At 46.4% G+C, this 14,205-nt stretch overlaps 1 protein-coding gene across 1 annotated transcript in view; it reads right to left on the bottom strand.

Annotated features, from left to right (window-relative positions):
• The window catches only part of DDB1 (damage specific DNA binding protein 1), a 1,014,306-nt gene that overhangs the window by 937,838 nt on the left and 62,263 nt on the right, over positions 1–14,205 (bottom strand). Inside the window, exon 4 of the mRNA XM_078680637.1 lies at positions 4,877–5,098. Within this exon, the coding sequence (XP_078536763.1) occupies positions 4,877–5,098 (222 nt within the window). The remainder of the gene's footprint in view (positions 1–4,876; positions 5,099–14,205) is intronic.

The following is a 14,205-nucleotide window of genomic DNA, read 5'->3' as shown; positions in this document are numbered from 1 at the left end:
GCGGAATATGCCCTCCTCCGGTTCAAACACAAATCCTACCTGACCAGTGACCGTTGCGGACGCATGCTGGCTCATAGGCTCCGCAACAAGACCTTGTCTGGTTCAGTGAGCTCGACTCGGACGGCGCTGGGGGAGGAGGTTCACACGGATGCGAAAATCGCCACAACCTTCAAATATTCCTACAGGGCCCTGTACTCTATTACCGACAGCACTCGCGTCCCAACTGGATCAGCCAAAATGAGTCGAGGAAGTGGGCGCAGCAATCACGTGGCTGAAGCCCGCCAGGGACTGATGGGTTCACCGCCCAATATTATAAAACCTTCTGTCAGGAGGTAGCTCCCCTTTTTACATGACTAACTCTTTTCTTGACTCGGGCGCGTAGACAGACTATGATGGAGGAGTCCGTATCAGTGATACTTAAGCAATCAAGAGACCCTGGAGACTGTGGGTCATATAGACCCAATTCCATTTCCAACATAGACGACAAACTCTTCACTGGGATCCTGGCCTCCCGTCTGAACCCGGTGATGCCGGGGCTGGTGGATTCCAAAAAGGCCGCTTTTATGCCCTCGAGACAAAGCATGGACAATACTAAAACACTTTTGCACCAACTTGACATCATTCGGAGGTCCCGAAAAGAGGCACTTTTCCGCTCCTTTGATGCAGAGTAAAGCGTTTTACCACCTCCATTGGCCATACATGCTTGAAACTCTACGGCACCTTGGCTTAGGGGGAATACCTTCATCAAATGGATCTGCTGTATTTATAGCGCCCTAAGAGCCTCCGTCCGGGTCAATGGGACGCTACGTTCTCGATAGAGCGTGGCACCAGTCAGGGCTGCCCTCTCTCGCCACTCCCCTTTGTGGTCTACAAGGAGCCGATGGCGCAGCGAATTAAGAGACAACTCGCAGATATCCAGCTTCCAATCAGACGTCGACACCGATATCATCAGCTTGCATGCTGAAAAGATCTTTCTTTCATCCATGCCGTCCCTAATTGACAAGTTGCATCTATTTGGAGAGGTCTTGGGGGTTAAAGTTATCCTTAAAAAGTCTAAAATCCTGAACATGTCGCTCACTCCCACTCATGAGGCAGCACTCGTGCCCGGTTTCCACTGGCTTGGAAGACGGAGGTCATACCGTATCTGGGCATCCAGCTCGCCTACACTACAGCAAAGACATTCCCGGCAAACTATGGGTTCCTCCTTGACCACACAAATAAGTCTACGTCCTTGTTGAATCATCTGCGGTTGGCTTGGTCAGGCTGCATAGACGCAGGTAAAATGACTGTACTCTTGCAAATTCTCAAAAATTTTCAGGCCTCATTTCAGACCTCACCATTGACTCCTTCACCCGCGGTGCTGCGCTCTCTGCAACTTGCTAACAAATTAGTCTGGTGCTGGAAAAGACCGCCAATCCATTAAAAACAGCTCTCACGGTCCAAGGGAGGCTTAGGGCTCGCCCAGATCACTCTGTATTTCCAAGCCACGCAACTCCGTTATCTCGTAGAATAGGTCTCTCTCCGAAAAGCACTGGTCCTTCATGGACCAGACTGTCGCTTGTGTGAACATTTGGCGGGAAGCATGGCTGCTGGCAAATACAGGGCCTGGGGGTTGTACTCCTGTCCGCTGACTGCTACGTCTATGGAAGTATGGGAATGCGTTGCCCTCTGGGGGGGCCTGCCGATGTTCCTCTCCCCGATGTCGCCAATTGTCGATAAGCCAGACTGCCCCCCTGGATGCGGCTTGGAAGTGTTCAGCCGATGGCATGAGCAAAGGTGCAAATGGGTGGGCTCCCGTTTCGACCCTTCAGAAATGATCCCCATAGATCAACTTCAACAGGACTACTCTCTTTCCCCTTCAGATGTATGCTATTACCTTCAGCTGCGGCATGGGGTGATCTCTCCAGGTTATAAGACGGCAGCCTCTCGCCGACTTACCATTTTCGTGAAATGGCTGGTCTATAAAAAGGGTAATAAATGCCTTATCTCGCTATGCTCTGCTTTCCGATAATGGCTCTGCCTGTAAATGCAAAGGTCAGTTACATTGGGAGGAGGAATTGGGGCGCTCCCGCTCCTCAAAGGAATTAAATGATATCTATTATAGATTACACCATACTGCACACAACATTACTGGAACGGAGGTGGCCTACAAATAGTCTCCTACTGGTATCTCACTCCAGCACATATCCGCAGATGGAACAAGGGGCACTCTGAGAAATTCTGGAGGGGCTGTGGGCTGACAGGTTCTCTCCTTCCTCTCCAGTGGCACTGCCACAAACTGTCTGGATTCTGGGAGCATGTTTTAGATGGCATCGACTCAGCGAATTCTGGAGGGGCTGTGGGCTGACAGGTTCTCTCCTTCCTCTCCAGTGGCACTGCCCCAAACTGTCTGGATTCTGGGAGCATGTTTTAGATGGCATCGACTCAGCGAATTCTGGAGGGGCTGTGGGCTGACGGGTTCTCTCCTTCCTCTCCAGTGGCACTGCCCCAAACTGTCTGGATTCTGGGAGCATGTTTTAGATGACATCGACTCAGTGTTTGATACTACGCTTCCAGGTTTTCCTGCTTCCCCGCGTACACTCTACTTGGGCTGCGTAATTCCCCGGTTTTCCTTTTGCGCTCGCTGCAGGCCTGCAGATGGCCTTCGCATTAAATGCTGCACGTCAAGTGATCCTCCTGCTCTGGGGATTTGAGAGCATACTGGACCATACCTACTAGCTACATAAGCTTTGGTTTTCCTTAGCAATGGAGCGTCCGTCTTACAGTGGAGAACAGAGCAGCCATCTACCCCGATTTATGGGCCCCCTTCCTCCAAAGTCTTTCAGAAACCCTCTGAAGCAGCATCAGAATGAAGCAAGAAATTGATGGTTTGAATCCCAGAGTCTTATTTACGACTGTGGGGCTAACGTGGGTAAACTTCTTTACTGGCTATGCCATTGTGAGCATCTGTCCCACCATGTCAAGAAGTTACTCTCTAATAATGGACGTCTACTCATTGACTAGCAAGTAGTGGGCTCTTTTTAGGCATAACTTTAAAGCCATTAACGCTCTCTGTATTAAACAGAGCCATATTCCTTTTTGGGCGAACTCTCACTGTCTTCACTACCGGCAGTGGATTTCAACAGTCTCAACCTTGTGCACTCTGCCTACAAGGTCAGCAACGCTATCACCCTAATACCCTTCGGCAAAGTCATTGGACGTAATGGCCTACCTGTAGATATTTTCAAGCACCTCGATTCAAAGATAGCCTTATTTTTGGGCAACATGTACATCAGAGGCTCCGAGGTTCGGACTTTACCAATATTTCAGAGAGACTGCCACCACTGTGATCCTCCAACCACATTTATCTGGAAATCATTGCCAAGGCCCTTGGCAATCATTTACGTTAGTGAATCCACCCCTTAGTCCAGGAGTGGAGACATGCCTGGCCTGTCCACTAACCATACCATCTGATATCTCCGCATGCACTTTCTTCTCACCGGACCGGACCACACAAAGACTCCAACATGTTGATTTTGAGATCACATCCGACACAGTGAGCTGTAAATATCTCTTCGCTGTTTCCATAAGAATGTGTCTTAAACCTAGATCTTACCTTATGTCCATCTTCACTACACACGACCAACCACCAGAATACGGGTCAATGGCATTCAGTCTTTACCATTCCTCATCAAGCAGGGAACCAGACAAGTGATGCTCATTTGCCGCTTGTTGTTTGCCTTTCCCATGGAGCCTCTGGACCAGATATTGAGAACCAAGGAAGTGTTTTCGGGTTTTCAGTGTGTGTCCGGGGTGGAGGGCCAGGTTTCATTGAATGCAGATAACCTGCTTGTATATCAGAGTCACCCCCTTTTATCGGGCTCTTAAGTGATTGATGCAGTCAATAAAAAACTTCACCATGATTTCTGGCCAGCAAGCCAATTGGTGTCCGCTAGTCCTTTTCCAGGTCTGTAGTGGCATCGATGGCATGCTCTGGGATGTTGAAGGTTGAACTGAATGGTTTTCCATACTTGGGTATCCACAATGCAGGGTTTGCCACTGTGTGCTGGGTATGGAAGTTATTCTGAAAAGCAGCCAATGGGCCTCTCAACATATTTAATCACATTGACCATAATCATCAGGTCAAGAAGGCCTTGCTACTTGGGTTTATAATAACAATAGTACCATAAAACTCAACATTAGGAAGCCACAAACACCCCTTCTCTATTTGGGAAGTTACAGGGCATGAATAATGTATGCATCTTGATAGGTTCTTATACAAAGCAGAGATGTCCTCTAAAACATAGCAAGATTTGGGTTTGTTGGAAAGACAGTTATAATCTAGACAAACACTCTGGAGTATGGCCTTATGGTCAGATTTGTGTCCTTTATGAAATTCTCAGACTCACTGTATATACTTCAACTGCTTGCATCACTAGTATACACTTGCAGGTAATTGTCTGACAACAGTTTATGTTCCTTTTAGGTAACATTATTTCAAAAGCCAATATTTGTATTAACAAAAACTTAAGAGCCACACATGAATTCCCCAATACTCGGATCCCTAGAAGCCTCACTGTGCAGTCCACCTTCAAGGCCACACAAACAAGGGCAACAAATTACACGATGGTCACCACTACACAAGCTTGATTGTACTGCACACCAAGGGTCCTTCATTTACCACACCACAAGAGCCACCTTTATTATATTACAAACACACCACACCTTCCCTAAAGATAGCACATTTCTTGGCTACACATGATCATGGCTCTACTTGCTGCCCACATACTGAACATACCAATAGGAAGTTCCCAGACACACAGCACCTTCAAGAAGACTCCCCATACAGCAGCACATTCTACACACTACTTTCCTACTGAGTGCATGACACTTTTACCTGGTACACGAAGCAGATGGTGGGTGCTTGGCAGCCATAGAGAAACTTTACATCTATCACCTGAAGCTCCTCCAGACGAATATTAAAGGCTTTCAACTCCTTATTTTCCCGATCCAGGGGAATGACCTTGAAGAGGCCATCATAGAGACGAAGTCCTATCATTCGACACTCTGGGTCCACAATACCAATTATGCCAGTCTCCGAGGGGCGGCCGATGCGGTCCTGTAAGAGCAAAACCAATTAACACTAACTATGAAAATCAATGTGAGCCACATTTTTGTCAGCACTGTGAACAACCAGCTTTCATCATACCAAAGTCTGGACTATGTTCACAGTTCACAAGACAACAATGGATTCAATTCTTGCACCACACACAAACCTGGCTACATATTCACAATGGATTATTTATAGAAGTTGGCCAGCCGAATTGGCTGTGATTGAGGACCCACACTTTTACAGATTTCTTCTTACTATAAACTCTGAATCTTCTCACTTCCATTAGCTGTTTGTTTTATTCAAATGGCCACAGCTCCTATAGAAAATTTAGCTTGAAGAGCAGTTTGAACGCCTATTCACTGTTTAACAAGTTATACTGGAATTTGATGACCTTTTACTACAAAGAAGACCTAATAAAGTTACACACAACTGTGTTATATTACTGCGGTTGGTATAGCACTTACCAGCATTATAATCAACTGGTAGAGCAATTATGTGGACCTTTGTATTAAAGTTAAAATTGTTTTTTTACTAGTTGTGTTTAAAAGTTATTTTATTTTACTGCACAGGTTCTATTACATGCTTTTAATGATACTGCAAGACATCTAGATTTTTAAGTAATCTCAGAATTTTTCTTTTACATGCCTGACTATCAAAAGCATAAGCAGAAAATAGAAGCTAGAACCAATAGACCTCATTAGCATCAAGCCTGTGTAGTACAGAGACTGGCTGGACAAAAATAAATGACAGCAGAATATGGAATACAAGCATCATTTTTAAATACAATCCGTTCATGTTATAGTCTCGGTCACTGTAGCTCAGGACACTAGTTATGCCACAGTTCATCAATAGTTGTGTCTATTGACAGAGACTGTTAATCCGGTTGTTTTCTATGGACAAACTCATAGGAACAAACAGGATAAAGGGTATGACTGTTAATAAAAAGCCTATGTGGTAATGCCTGGAGTTATCGTCGCCCAACTAGAGACAGGTGAATTTAAAAGTAAAATGGGCTGACTGTCAAGAGGGTAAAACTAAAACGGATAATGCAATGGGCATGAAAATAACTTGGTCATGATTAGGACTTTGTTATCAAAAACCCACATTAAAAAAAGGACTCCACAAATTCCATTGCTGTCTAGACCAAGGTCTTGTTTTGGCTTGTAATTCAAAAGGATGTTTTGCTGATAGTCACAACTATTTAGTAAAGGACATAGAAGCAAATAGTGCCCTTTTATGATGTGATTACTTCCCACCTTTAATTCACAGCTTCCTCATCCCAGTCCTTACCAGTAAGATTCATGTACAACCCTTTCAAAACATTCACCTGCTGTCTAAGATACTCCTGTAAACAAAGTCTTATTAAGCCAAGCCACAATCATTCCCTCTCCACCCCATCCAACAAGTCATGTTTTTGTCAGTCTCCGAAAAAAAATTAGCACACCATTACAAGCATGCACTAAAGGCAAAGGAGTGAACTACATTTACTAACAGTAAGGAAAGGAAAATCCAGTTAGTTAAAACCAGTACAATCAATTTAATGCAAACACATTACACAAATAAATGAAAGGGATATAAGCCATAATAGGATCCTCCTAACAGTCACTACATCACATAAAACACATCTACTTAAAAACACAATTATTCGTATTTCATACCACCGAGTCCCAGAAGTTAAAATCCATATTAATCAGAGTGAAATACCATAAAGTTGCATTATGGAACACTTTACAACCAAATTAATTCTAAAATTAGATGAACAGAACAACAATTTTGCACGTTGTGCACAAATTGTGTTGTATCCCGGAAAAAGAACTCTACTACTTTGACGACGGATCAAATATTATATTCCAAATACAAAAGGACGCAAATCATGAGAACATAGTAGGTCTCTGCCCTATGAGCTTGAAGATAACCCTTTTTAAATCTGAAGAGTTATCGCTCAGTGTTACAGCAAAGAAATATCATAAAATATATATTTAACAGGGCAGAAATACCCAGGAGCATGGGGAATAGTTTTCCTATTTTATCTCTTAGGATCAACTCTATCGTTGAACCATCTACAATTGTATAAATCTTAATCAGAGTTATTATCACACTGCTAACTGTAATTGTTAAAGGCGCACTTAGCGGTTGCCACCTTAATGTACAGGATATACTCATTCCCAAATAATGATATTCATGGTAGCAAATCAATTCTGCTGCATAAATATTAAATTCCAGGGTGGCTTTTATACATCGGTTTCAGACCTCGAAAGGTCTGAAACAGGTTTACCCTCACCTATGTTTTGAGACATAACCATGTAATCAGATACATACGCGTATAGGTATTTTCAGAGTGAAAATCTCACTGGAGACCAATGGTACGCTGAATAAGGGCAGGAGCCTCGACTTCATTAATTCCATGGTCCATTGCTATTTCTAATCAAAAATATCTTCTTATTGCAGATTAGGAATCATAAATGTGTAACCTGTATTGTGAAAAACACATCAGTAAGAAGTACTTCTCTTAAACACCTACTCTTCCACAACTTAACATAAGTGCCAAAGGTTCTTTAAAATGTGTGATGAATGTAATTAACTCCAGAGGTTTTCCCATAGCTACTGACAGTCGCTTTTTAGCATAGAAAATTGAGAAGGGGTCTGGAAAGCTAGTCTTTTTTTCAGCTGATTATGTAGCACTTAAGCGCTCTGCTAAGAATGCTGCTTTCAACACGGTCTCTGTGCTGCCCCCGATAGCACACACTGTAATGTCACAACTTTACTACAATAAGTTACAAAAGGCGAGGAGCTATGGAATTCTCATTACAGGCGATGGATTTCATAACTAGAATGTAATTTACAGATCTGGGAGGCCACCCCTACAAAGTATGTCTACTCCCTCTGAAAGGAGTCCTACTATCAACTTCGACAGCTTCATGTCATCTGGTGTGTGCTGCAAGTGGCATTATTATGTGACTTAAGGTCATGGTTACATGGAGGATGGCGTTCTATGTAGGTCATATCGATTGCCTCAAATGGTGGTTTCGCTCAAGATTTGTTTGTTCTCCCCTGTGGACTTGACAACCTATATGAGTAATTGCTCTGGTGACCTTGTTCCAAAACTCTGAAGGTGTGTTGTGAGCTGATGGTAAAAATATCTGTTTCCCTGCCAATTAGTTTCTGGGCAGCAATGTACCCAAACTCCAGCACTGTATTATGCTATGCAGATGTGCACAGTGCACTATCAACCGTAAGGGTAGCCTGGCACTGAGCAGGTGCGAGTCTGGGCACACTTTGGGCCTAGTGAGACTACGAAAAAAGCCAGGTCTTCCACTTCTTGCGTAATTCAAGAAGTGAGGAGGAGTCTCATGTGTAGCAGTAGGTCATTCCATGCTTTAGGAGCAATGTAGTAGAAGGTTCAACCACCAGAATTTGTTTGCCATATGCTTGAGATTTGCAGAAGTAGAAGCTTAGCCGAGCAGAGGTGTATGGAAGGTTTATGAAAGAAAATGCAATTGATGAGGTATGCCGGGCCAGTATTATGTAGTGCGTTGGGGAGTTTGAATTGTGCTGGTTTGTGAATGAGGAGCCAGAGACGCTCCTTCAGGTGTGCTGCGCTATGATGGGAGGAGTGTGTGGCACGGTAGGTTGAGAGTGATACTGGCTACAGAGATTTGGATGGTCTGCAGCCTTCTGTTGATCCTGGCATAGAGGGTGTTCCCCAAGTCCAGAATGCATGTGATCATGGGCATGATTAGAAGCCATTCGGAAATCTTTCTTTCTTAGTGTGGTTATCCCCTCATGCTTCCCTATCCTGAAGATGCTGGCTTGGGCAGTCATGTTGAGTTTGTTGTCGATGATGATCCTGAGGTTCTGGATGGTGGGGGTGGGCGTCAATCCTAGCACTGTAGGCCACCAGGTGAATTCCCACGGTGATCTCACAATTTTGGTCATGTCCGTGTTCAGCTTTAGAAAGTTGGTCGATATCCAGAGTGATGCGATGTCATCTGTGGGCAGTTTCTGTGCTGTGGTTGGGTCCGAAACCAGACTATGTGGTGTTGAGTAGTTGGTATTCGGTCAGGGGTCTGTTGATGTTTTTCTCTAAGACCATGGTCTGGAATAATAGCAGGGAGATTGGACTGTAGTTGGCAAGCGCTAAGGATTCCGTAGAGAGTTTCTTAAGGAATGGGAGGACAGTTGCGCATTTCCAAGAGTCTGGGAAGGTCACAGAGGTGGAGGCATTAGGAATGAGTGTGAGTATGACGTTGATGGGTTGCAGGCCTCTTGATTATGCATGGTGGGAGCAGGAGTCGGATGGGGGCCACCCCGAGTGGATAGGCTTCATGGTGGCTGCGATTTCTTCTGGGTTGATGGGCCACGTGGTTAGCATTGGTTCTTTCGATAAAATCAGCAATTGTTTGGTGAGGTCTGTCAGGTCCAGCGACGGGTTAAATTTACGGTAATTTTGTTTTGAATAATTGAAAGACATTGTTATAGAGGTCCAGTGAGGGGTTGATAGAGTTGGAATTGGCCAATGGTGAGGTGAAATCTTTCACAAAGGCAAAGATTTCTTTCTGTTCTCCATTTGAGCTTCAGTTGTTTGCAGTGGCGTTTTATCAGACAGAGTTCCTCTGTGTGCCAACTGGCCTGGGGTTTTGATCTTGTTGTACTGCTTTTTTTTGGGGGGGGGGGTGGAGGGGCAGGAAGTCGGGGCAGGTGGTGATCCAATTATTGAAATTCTTTATGGTTTTTGGGAGTCTGTTGCAATTTCAGGTCGGTGGGTGTTGAGAGCAGTGTTCCAGACTTTTGAAGTGATGCTGTTGCGGGTTGGTCTGACAGTGGCAATGTGCTTTGGACCGGGACCAGGATGTTGAAGTTGGTGAAAATAGAGCCTAGGAAGTGTCCGGCAACATGGGTTGGTCCCTTCACTCGAAGGGTGAGGCCCAGGCTTCCAAAGTCTTCAATAAGTGCTCTTGGGTTGGGGGTCAGTGTGGTCTTTCAGGTCAATGTCCAGGTCCCAGAGTAGGATGTTATTGCTAGCATTAAGGGTGAGTGGTGCGCCAAAGTCCATGATGGTGTCACTGAAGTTAGTAAGCAGTCCTTGTGGTCTGTAGATAAGAGAGCAGCTTAGGGTGAAGTTGGCTGTAATGTGAAGCTACAACGACGTTTCATGTTGGAGGAGGACATGTCCATGGATGTGGCGCAGTTGTGTTCTTCTGAATGATGGCGATTTTGCTTCTGGGCTTGTGAAGACTGTCTTGCCTAGCAACCTGGCAGTCGTGGGAGGTGGGGTGGCATGCGATAGTTATGGCAATGTAAGGTCCCGATGCAGGTTTTAGCTAGGTTCCCATAGGTCAGGGGCATTGTCGTGCACCAGGTCCCAGATTTCTATGGCATTTGTGGTGAATAAGCTGTGTGGGTGGTTGCAGGACCAAGTGTGAGAGAGTGTTGTGTTGGGATGCTGTTGGTGCAGTGAATGTTGGGAGTGGGTAGGTGGATGAAAACTTGCAGGAAGCGCAAGAGAATGCTTCCTTGGTGTTATGTGGTGCGCTGAGGCAGCAGCGTGTAGAGCCGCGGCCGGGGTTGAAGGCGCGCAGGATCGCAGCATGGTAGCTACAAAATAATGGACGGACCAGGGTTCCTGGCACTGCGCATCCATGTTGTGGATGCTGTTAAGTAGATTTTTGGAGGGGAAAGGAGTCCTGTCAGTTCCTGTGCAGATGGATAATGGGAAATCTAGTGGTGTCACTCAGAGTGCAAAAGAAACAATGATCAGGTTCTGCACCAACAGGGATCAGACATTACATGATTTCAGGGTCAATCCACGTCCTAGGAGCTTTACTCAATTTCATTATTGAGGTTTTGGATAGAATCTCAAGGGGAATGGAGTTCCAAAAGTTAAGTCTTAAATGATCCTTATCTCATTTCTTGCAACTGAAGCTGGCAACTTCATAAGTATATTTGTTCGATGAGCTGAGGCTCTGAACAGGAGCATATTTTAAACTATGTTGTGTATTAATTTCGGTGGTATGTCATGGTAGATTTTGCACATTACAAAACAATTTTAAAATGACTTTTTTCCTTGCTGTTAACCAGTAAAGCTGATCAAAATGAACAGACAGAATTTACAAAAGCGTTTTGTATTTTTGGGAGACGGTCATTAGATTTAGCCGGAAGGCCAGCATAAGTGCCACTGATCTAGTCTAGACGAAAGTGCAAAAATGGTACTGTCACAATTATGTAGGAGAAACTGAGAAAGGAGACAATGTGCTGCAATACTCTCAGTTGACAGACATGTTTGAACAACCTTACAAATAGGACAATCCAGGTTAAGCTTAGAGTTCAGGATGAAGCCCACATTATGGACTGAAGAAACTGAATTTGGACAAACACTAAGTTGGCTTGGCCAAATAGAGGTGTCCCTGCAATTAAGCATGCTCATGACCGGCAAGGTCTCTGATTTGGGTTTAGTTTCAGGTAGCTTTGATTCAACCAATCGGATTGCAGTCAGGATGCAAGGAACACTAGACTGGGTTTCTTTACCTCCTTGTTCAATTGGATACATGAAACTGTATTCGAAGTTTAGAAAGAGACTGAACATGTAGACTAAAAAGCAGAGGGGATAAGAAGATCCCCAGGGACACTCTTAGACCGTCAATTACTGAGACGATGACTGGTTCAGTACCGTACTCTAAATGAAGGAATGTTTGAGCCGTTGAAGATTATGATGACTGAGGGGTGGGGTGAGGAGGTGGGGGGCTAGGTGGTGCACAACCAAAATGGCCGCACACCTGTGAGGCTCTGGCAACTTGGTGGCAGAATCCTTCCTTTATCCCTAAATCTACCTAAATAATCCTGCCTTTCCTGCTTGCAGCTTAGGCCTCAACTTATCCTTCTGGGGCAAGAATCAAGGCTCTACGATCCCAGCGGGCGCCTCCAGGTTGGACTTTGAGAAGAGCAAGGCAAGGCTCCTGGTGCCTGGCACAGCTGGTCCTATTGCGCGAGACCCAGGGACTCCATGTGGCGATAGGCCTCTCTTCGCAGCGGGGGCCGGTTTCCCTTCGCCTGGCGATCCCCTACATGTCCGCCTGTACCGGCTGCTGTAGTCTGGGGGGGCCACGGACACTGATGACGAACATTAGTCCCAGACGAGCGTGGTGAGGTAGGAACTGTGGCTGTGATCCGCTACAGGACTTTGATTCAGTAAGCGTCGCTGCAGTCCCACGCCAACTTCCGTCTACACGCAGTTTTGGTCTGCTACACTACCGCCCCTGCCATAGCGGTGCTCTAGGTCCACTCTCGCTCAACGGGGGACTCCCTGTTGCTACACCCCAGTGGCTTCACTTCATCCTAGTCTAGAGGGCGCACTCTCCATCTCACCTAAAGGACGCACTGCCCGCCTTTAATAGCAGCGCTCTATTTGCAGGAGTTCCGACAGGCGCGATAGTATTGAGAGCCCACCTTCATCCCCTGCCTGGAGCTCCCACGAAGCGGCTGGCCCTGACGAGCCTCTACCGTGCACCAGCCTTGTTTCCCTAGTCAGCCCTCAATAACCTGCCACTTCCTCCAGATCTGCACTCAGCATTAATTCAACATTAAGTGTGCAATTTGCGCTGCTAGCTTAGAGGACTCTGACAGACCTCGCCACAACCAATCTTAGAAGTGTTGCCGTTATCCACCAGTGGCCTCCACATTTCACCAGCTGCGGCGGGCGCTGCACCCGGCAATCTCCTTGGGTCGCGGAGACTTAATCCGTGCGGAGAACGGGGCACCGCAGACTGACCTACGCTCCGCTGTCTTGCTCCAGGCATTTCCCGCTCCAACTGGTGCCCTGTGGGCCACGATTTCGGCTGCCTTGGCTCCGGACACCCTCCTCTTGCTGCCAGGTGTGGACTGCGGTACGTGGCACTGAGGCCCTCTACTTTCCTGACGACCCCCGGAATACTTTGAATCTACATGCCGCGCCATTGAACAACCTACTGCACAACAATTGCCGTGAGCAATTAAATCCTGGTGAGTGCCCTGGGCGGTTGTGGTGTGGGAATCATTGTTACTGCTGCTGGGCTGGACACCCGGGGTCGCGTATATGTGCTGTTGATTGAACGCGCCACCAAGCCCTAGAAGATCACTTTAAAAATCCACCTCCATTTGCTTGTGGCTTCACGTCTCCTGGGATGGACTGCTCCCTGCCTACCTGTTAACACTCAGCCCTGCTTACCCCACGCTGCGGTGCGCTGTCTCACTGCTCACCGGCATTCTGACCACTGGCCTTCATAAATCCCGAGAGTGGTTCCATCCTTGCCTACGCCTCTTCTCCTGTCTTTTCATACCAGTGTGCTAGAGGGTGCTACGACAGGATCCTCTGTCGACTCAATTGCAGCTGCACCGACCCCTTGCTGCCCCTGTGGCGTAGGGGAACCCAACAGCTGCCAGGCCAGACTAGTCTTTGATGCCAAAAAGACAGCCTCACGTTCATGCTAAGAGGACCCCGGGCAGCACAATGAGGAACGGGCTCGGGCACCAACAGCGGCTTCAGACGACGAGGTCAAAACATCGCTGCTGGCTATGCAGAGTAGCCTTACAAACTTATCAAGTAGAATGGACACTATGAACAGCCGCCTGGACTTTCTGGTTCTAAACGTTGATAAACATGACGAACAGATTAAGGAAGCTGAGTGGTGCATCTCGGATAATGAGGATACCACATCTCCGATGCAGCAACAGGTGACGTAAATGGACAAGCTTCTAAAAATAATTGCAGCTAACAATGAAGATCTCGAAGCCCACAGTCGCCGTAATAACATTAGAGTCACCAACACGGATCGCATAGAAGACTTCGGCCAGTACATTTGGTGCGGATGCCTTCTCTTCACAGCTCATAGTGGAGCAGTCACGCCGCTACCTAGGTCCCAGGCCCCCTCCAGGAGGTGTTCCACGTCCTATCGTGGCACAACTTCTTAATTACCGAGACTGCGACACTGCGCTCAGGATGACCGGTGAGACCAAAACATTACTATTCGAGGGCATGGAATTTACCATTTATCCAGACTTCACCGTGGCTGTCCAGGAGGCGAGGTGCAAGTTCCTTGCTGTAAAACAGAAGCTTTAAAAAGCGCAAATCAAGTACGTGC

The sequence above is a fragment of the Lissotriton helveticus genome, chromosome 3_1 (assembly GCF_964261635.1).
Source record: "Lissotriton helveticus chromosome 3_1, aLisHel1.1, whole genome shotgun sequence".
NCBI lineage: Eukaryota > Metazoa > Chordata > Amphibia > Caudata > Salamandridae > Lissotriton > Lissotriton helveticus.
Note: the sequence above shows the minus strand (reverse complement) of the source record. Positions and strands in the feature narration are given on the sequence as shown.